General features: G+C 41.0%; 1 protein-coding gene across 1 annotated transcript; it reads right to left on the bottom strand.

The window, feature by feature from the left end:
- Window positions 1-5,390: 5,390 nt before the first annotated feature.
- On the bottom strand, window positions 5,391-7,703 carry LOC140857358 (uncharacterized). Its single transcript, XM_073256144.1, has 2 exons — window positions 7,430-7,703; window positions 5,391-7,240 (listed from the first exon to the last, which is right to left on the bottom strand). Exons 1-2 carry the CDS (start codon window positions 7,701-7,703, stop codon window positions 5,391-5,393), a joined length of 2,124 nt encoding a protein of 707 aa, XP_073112245.1.
- Window positions 7,704-7,943: the final 240 nt, after the last annotated feature.

Here is a 7,943-nt window from a genome sequence, read left to right as displayed (position 1 = left end):
GATCGATCACCATCCTCGTGATGATCCTATGGTCAGGAGCTGTTTATGAGTTAGTTATGTAAATTCATGCCTTAAATTTTCAACTCTTGAAAATATGAATTAACTTTCCTACTAACTCAAAGAATGTATCACAGACATAATGTACACAATGTGATAGTAGAATAATCTTTTTATTCATTTATAGTCAAAATTATAAATTTGCCCTTACATTTGTACAGGAATGTGTCAGCCAATCTGACATCTAGGGCACATATCTAACAAACTCCCACTTGACCTAATGTCAATTGGCTATATATCTAAGTCTCATCTTCTCAAGGTGGGCTTCAATCTTTTGCTGACCTAATGGCTTTGTCAGTGGGTCTGCCACATTGTCTGTGGAGTCGACTCTCTTAACCTCGACATAACCTTCTTCGAGGTAATCACAGATTAGATAGAATCATCACTCGATATGCTTGGACTTCTGGTGAGATCTTGACTCTTTAGCTAGGGCTATGGCGCCATTATTGTCGCAGTAAAGAGGGATGACATCCGATGACATCACTCCAAGCTCTGTGGCAAACTTCTTGTATCAGAATGCCTCCTTCGCAGCTTTCGATGCAGCAATATACTCTGCCTCCATGGTGGAATCAGCAATTACCGTCTGCTTGAAACTCTTCCAGCTAACTGCACCACCATTGCAAATGAACAGACTCTCAGATGTTGACTTTTGATCATCTATATCAGACATAAAGTCTGAGTCTGTAAATTTCTGAACTTGGAGTTCTCCATTCTCAAAGACTAGAAACATATCCTTAGTCCTTCTCAAGTACTTAAGGATACATTTCATAGAAGTCCAGTGCTCTTCGTCTGGATTCGACTGATATCTGCTTGTGACACTCACAGCATGAGCTATATCAGGTCGTGTACATAGCATGGCATACATGAGGCTCCCTATTGCGGAAGCATAAGAGATCTTGCTCATGCATTCAATCTCCTCAGGTGTGCTAGGGCACATCTTTTTGGAGAGATGAATGCCATATCTAAAAGGTACTAAACCTCTTTTGGAATTTTTTATGCTAAACTTTTTTAGCACCTTTTCTATGTACATCTTCTGTGAAAGTCCCAGCATCCTATTTGGTCTATCTCTATAGACCTTAATACCCAGTATAAATGATGCCTCTCCTAGATCTTTCATAGAGAACTCCTTAGACAACCATATTTTGACTGAGGTCAACATGGAAATATCATTTCCAATTAGGAGGATATCATCTACGTACAATACGAGGAAGACAACTGCGCTCCCACTGACCTTCTTGAACACACATGGTTCCTCCTCGTTCTTGATGAAACCTAACATTTTGATCACATAATTGAAACGAGTATTCCAGCTCTGAGATGCTTGCTTAAGTCCATAAATGGACCTTTACAGCTTGCAGACCTTGTGATCATCATCACTGGATGTGAAACTAAGCGGCTGTTCCATATAGATATCTTCCTCAAGATATCCATTAAGAACATCGTTTTCACGTCCATCTGCCATATTTCATAATCGAAATAGGCTGCAATAGTAAGCAATGTGCGGATGGATTTTAGTATGGCTACAGACGAGAAGGTATCCTAATAGTCAATGCCTTCGCATTGACTATAACCTTTCACTACGAGCCTAGCCTTGAATGTCTCCACATTCTCATCTGCACCTATCTTTCTCTTGAAGATCCATTTACACCTAATAGGTACAATACCTTCAGGTGGATCTATCAAGGTCCAGACTTGGTTTGAGTGCATTGAGTCAATTTCTGATCTCATTGCCTCTCACGATTTCTCAGAGTCGATATCTGATATCGCCTCGTTATAGGTCTTGGGGTCATCACCATGAGCCCAATTTCCTGTGAGGAATATTTCCTCTACATCCTCTTGTATGGTACCTAAGTACCTTTTAGGAGGACGAAAAATCCTAGTCGATCTACGAGGTGGAAGACATTGTATTAGGATTGGTTCTAATTGATTGGGTTCCTCAGGTTCTTTAGCTCGTTGCTTTTGGGAGATATTCTCCTTGAGCTTAATTATTCTTCCAATGCCACCACCTTGAATAAACTGTTTTTCAAGAAAAATAGTATGTCGATTCACAATCACATTGTGATCTTTTGGAATATAGAAATAGTATCCTAATGACTCTTTAGGATATCTTATGAACCGAGCTCTAAAAGACCTGAACTCTAACTTGTCCTCCTGCTGTCTCTTGACATGAGCCGAACAACCCCAAATTCTGAGATGACTCAGATTTGGCTTCTTACCATGCCATATCTCATACGGTTTGGTAGGAACGATTTTAGAAGAAATCTTATTCAATACATATATTGCTGTCATGAGACAATATTCTCAAAGAAACTCAGGGAGGTCCGTGAAGCTCATCATGGAACGGACCATATCTAATAGGGTCCGGTTTCTCTGTTCTGAAACTCCATTGAGTTGTGGCGTTCCAGGTGGAGTCCATTGAGAGACTATGCCATTGTCCTTAAGATAGTCTAGGAACTCCCGACTAAGGTATTCACCTCCTCGATCTGATGGAAGAACCTTAATGGGCTTTCCTGTTTATTTTTCTACTTCATGTCTGAATTCTTTGAACTTTTCAAAAGATTCAGACTTGTGTTTTATTAGAAATACATACCCGTATCTAGACATATCATCGATGAAGGTAATGAAGTAGACATAGTTGCCTCTAGTCGGCACATCAAATAGGCCGCACACATCCGTATGTACTAGGGCAAGTAGGTCTGTAGCCCTTTCCCCATGTCCCACAAAAGGGAGCTTGGTCATTTTGCCTTGAAGGCATGATTCACAAACTGGATATGACTCGGTAGTCAACGGACTCAATAGTCCAAATTTTTTAATTTATTAACCCTGTCTTCCGCTATATGACCTAGCCTTGGTGCCACAGATACCTATCATTTAGACATCTCTAGGCCTTTTAATTTCTATGGCATTCACATTTTGCTCGACATTAAATACAGATACATCAATATGTAGCTGATAGAGACCATTAATAAGAAAATTATTTGCAACTTTATTATTTTTATAAAATATGTTACAATGGTTCTTATGAAAGCTAATCACATAGCCTTCTTGGGATAAACATGAAATAGAAATCAAATTTCTGCTTGCTGCAGGCACATAATAATAGTCTCTAAGAACTAAATCTAATCCTAATAGTAATCGCAGAGGGTAGGTTCCCACGGTCACAGCAGCAACTCTTACTCCATTTCCGACGCGTAGGATCATATCCCCATCCCTCAGCCTCCTGCTCTCCTCAAGATCCTGTATAGAAGTGCACAAATGAGCACTAGAACCAGAGTCAAGTACCCAACTGGATGCAGAGAAAATTGTAAGATTAGATTCTATAATGAGCATACCTCCAGAAGGACCATCCTTCTTGTTCTTTAGGGTGGCCAGGTACTGAGGACAGTTTCGCTTCCAATGGCTGTCTGAATTGCAGTGAAAATATTTTTTCTTTTCAGCAGCCTTCTTCTTCGATTCTGTCTTCTTCCTTTTTTCATCCACCTTCTGCTTGTTCGTAGACTTCTTCTTCTTTTTAAAAGACTTTCTCTTGGAAGAAATCCACTCCACAGTAAGGACTGAGCCTTTTGAACTCTTTAAAGAAAGCTCAGTCGTAACCAACATGTTCATTAACTCAGCCAAGGTACATTGCATCTTATGCATATGGAAGTTCATGATGAACTGACCATATGCATTGGATAAGGACTGAAGGATCACATCAATCTAAAAATTCTTGTCTAAGATGATATCGAGCTTCTCAAGCTTCTCAATGTCCTTGATCATTGTCAAACAATGATGTTGGACTGACTGTCCATCACGTATTTTAGCCTTAAAAAGCCTTTGATAGACTTGATATTTGGCTGTGTGACTTTGTTCACCAAACAACTCTTGTAGGTGAGCCAACATTTGATGGGTAGTCATAATATTCTCATGCTGGCGTTGCAAGTCATCAGACATGGCACCCAACATGTATTACCGACTTTGTTATCATCATCCGTCCATTTTTTCAGAGACGCTCTCTGTTCAGCAGTCGGACGTGCTGGTATGGCAGGTGGGTCCTGATCCAAGACATAAGTCAATTTTTCAAAACTCAGAATAATTCTGTAGTACCTCAACCAATCTTTGAAATTAAGTTCAGTCAATCTGTGGGTGTCTAGTATTTTGGTCAGGGGGTTGGACGCAGACATATTTTCTGTAGAGAGTCAAGAGTTTTTAGTTAGATTTTGTAATCAGGCTTAACCAATTTATTTAGGAGTTTTATTTTTAAACAAATTAGGCTCCCACTATTTTTTGAGATCCCTACACTCCCTAGATAGAGATGTGAAAATCTTCGTGATTAGTGATTTCTAGTGGGTGGTGCGGTCTCACCGACTGGCTCACCACCTCACCTAATAGTTATTGGTGATGGGTCAACCGATGAGTGGACAACTCTTGTCCAATGATTCTCTAATCATGGTGCACCCAAAACTTGGTCTCTAATTCATGAAGCTCACCGTGCCCGGAATATTGCTCCAATCTTTAGTTAAGTCAGACCCACCATTTGCACGAACTAGATTCTTGATTGGATCCCTCACCGTATCCGAAATATTGAGCACAACCCATCCTCTAATCCGTAGCATCCAATGCCTAATGGATATGGTTGCATCTTTCCGGTGCAACTGAGCCACTGTAACCAGTCGAGAACAATCAACCCCGGTGATGTGCCCAGGCCTAAATAACTATCTTGTGTAGGTAAGAATAAAGATTGGAGCATAAGAAAAAGAGAAAAAAAAATAAAAGAAACCTTTGAAATCTGAATTGAATACATAGGTCGCCTCCCTTTATATAGATAAGAGAGGGAACATAAGACATTCAGTAAATGGAAGGAAATAACAGAATTTGACTATCATAGAAATGATGATGGCTATATCTTGCTACAAAAGAAATAATAGTGGCCGTATCTTGCTACTATAGAAATTATGGTGGCTGGAGATCATGGTGAATTAGGAAGAACAAAATAACTTTGGCTACATCTTGCTACTATGGAAATGATGGTGGCTGGAGATCATGGTGAATTAGGAAGAACAAAACAACCTTGATTGCGTCTTGCTATTATGGAAATGATGGTGGCTGGAGATCATGGTGAATTAGGAAGAACATAACAAGCTTCTAAACTCGGCTCTTTTTCCAAGCAATAATTCCTTTCAAATTCCTGCCAAATCTGATTCGCACCATATCATGCTTCTACGCATGTGAGTAAAATCATCAATTTGGCTCTTGGATCCATATATGGCATGTGATCATCTCTTTCTTCATGATGGTGCACATCATTTCTCCCTTGTTGAGTAGGATTTGCCCTCAAATCCAAGTCTTCCTCATCAACTTCCACTCCATGTTGTGACACAACATAGCCAAGAAAGACTATGCGATCGCAGCACATGATTCATCAATCTCATGAATTTGCTAGGTGCGTTGGATAAGCCAAATGGCATGACCGTCCACTCATACAATCCGAACTTAGTCTTGAATGCGGTCTTCCATTCATCACCTTCCTTCATGCGAATCTGATGGTATCCGCTCCTAAGGTCTATTTTTGAGAAGACCTTAGCTCCATGCAACTCATCAAGCATATCATCCAGTCGCGGGATTGGATAGCGATATTTTATTGTGATCTTGTTTATCGCCCTACTATCCACGCATATCCGCATAGATCCATCCTTCTTTGGTACCAACAAAGCTGGTACTGAACATGGGCTCATAGACTCCCTCACATAACCCTTCTCCAAAAGATCCGCAACTTGCCGCTGCAACTCTTTGGCCTCCTCGGGATTGCATCTATAGGCTGGTCTATTTGGTAGGGCAAACCCTGGAATGAGATCAATCTGATGCTCGATCCCTCTGATTGATGGCAATCCTTTTGGTAATTCTTCCGGGAACACATCTATAAATTCCTCCAAGATCTCCTTCATTTGCGGTGGAAGGGAGACTTCTTCACTTGGAATCTGCTTAGCTACAAGAACAAAAATAATTTCATGGTTAGTCAAAACTCGCTTCACTTCCCCCTTGTTGGCAAATAGATTCTCTTTCTTGCCCTTTTCAATCACAAGCTGATCCTTCTGGACCTGTTGCGGGCTAAGTGGTGCCAACACTATGTTCTTTCCATTCTTGGCAAATGAATAGGTATTTTTGAAGCCGTCATGAATAGCCCTCCGATCGTACTGCCAAGGCCTTCCCAAAAGAAGATGGCTGGCTTTCATAGGAACCACATCACAAACAACCTCATCTTTGTAGGACTTGCCAATAGAGAAAGGTACTACAACCTGCTTTGTAACCTTCACATCACCATCGTCAGTAAGCCATTGCAATCTATAGGGACGGGGATGCTTCATAGTCACCAAATTAAGTTTTTCTACCAAAATAGTAGAAGCCACATTGGTACAGCTACCTCCATCAATGATAACACCACATACCTTATCATGGATGGTGCACCTGGTATGGAAGATATTTTCGCGCTGCTCATCATCCACTTTGGCTTGTAGGTTCAGGTTGCGACGAATAACCAACAACTCTCCTTCATCTGCAAACTCCACATAATCTTCTTTTACCTCTTCCAAAATAGCCTCATCTTTGCTTTCAATTTCTTCTTGTGACTCTCGAATGAACATCACCCTCTTGTTTGGACATTCAGAGGCTATATGACTGTAACCAAGACACTTGAAACACTTGATATCTCGACTTCGTTTGGGAGGTTGTGAATTTTCTACCTCTTTTTCTTTGGCCGTATCTGTGACTCGCTTGCTAGAATCATCTTTTTCTACTTGTTTTGGCACCGTCTTAGGGACGGACCATGGTGATAAGGAAGATGAGTTGGTAGTCTTACTTGGCTTACTTGCACCATGCTTGCGCTGTCTCTCCACCTTAACAGCAAGTTTGATCACATCGTCAAGGAACACATAAGATTGTAACTCCACCGTATCAGCAATCTCCTTATTCAAGCCTCCTAAGAACCTTGCAATGGTCTGTTCTTGAGGTTCTCGCAAATCGCATCTCATCATCAGCATCTCAAATTCTTTGACATAATCCTCAACACACATCCCCCCTTGTCTCAAGCTTTGTAACTTGATGTACAGCTCCTGCTTATAATATTGAGGGACAAATCGCTTCTCCATGATCCGCTTCATAAGCCTCCAGTTTCGGATCTCTTCTTCTCCATCCCTTCTACGCTGAGCTTTCACATTCTCCCACCAAAGATTAGCATAATCAGTGAATTCAAGGGCAGCAAGTTTATATTTTTTTACCTCAGAATAATCTTGACATTCAAAGACCTTCTCCACACGTTGCACCCATTCCAGATATTCTTCGGGTGAGCTGGTTCCTTTAAAGGATGGGATCCTCATCTTAATATTGTCTCCCAAACTCCTTTGCTGCCGCCTTTGCCATGGGTGTTCCTCCACACCATCATCATCTCCGGGTTCGTCATACTCCTCTTCATCATTGCGATCAACTCGTCGTGGTGCTGGATGGCCATGCCGCTGTGGTGGTGGGGGAAGTGTTGCCAACCGCTCAAACATTTGTGTTAGGCGATTGAGTTGCTCCATCATCTCTTCTTGACGCTGCTGGAGCCCCATAATCTGAGCTTGTTCCAGACTCATGCCTCTAGGAATGACAGGGGCCTCGTCTCCTCCAGACATGATTTGGATGTCAAACACTCCCTCAAGCTCTGATACCAAACTGATGTGCCCAGGCCTAAATAACTATCTTGTGTAGGTAAGAATAAAGATTGGAGCATAAGAAAAAGAGAAAAAAAAATAAAAGAAACCTTTGAAATCTGAATTGAATACATAGGTCGCCTTCCTTTATATAGATAAGAGAGGGAACATAAGACATTCAGTAAATGGAAGAAAATAACAGAATTTGACTATGATAGAAAT

This window comes from Elaeis guineensis, chromosome 4, assembly GCF_000442705.2.
Source record: "Elaeis guineensis isolate ETL-2024a chromosome 4, EG11, whole genome shotgun sequence".
NCBI lineage: Eukaryota > Viridiplantae > Streptophyta > Magnoliopsida > Arecales > Arecaceae > Elaeis > Elaeis guineensis.
The sequence above is the reverse complement of the archived record's forward strand: the minus strand, read 5'-3'. Positions and strand labels throughout refer to the sequence as shown.

Excerpts from the sequence above, each read along its gene's own strand:
- LOC140857358 (XM_073256144.1), bottom strand. The coding sequence starts at position 7,703 with ATGTCTGGAGGAGACGAGGCCCCTGTCATTCCTAGAGGCATGAGTCTG. Across the intron at positions 7,241-7,429 it reads GCAAAGGCGGCAGCAAAGGA|CTCAGCGTAGAAGGGATGGA; the intron begins GTTTGGGAGACA and ends AGAATGTGAAAG.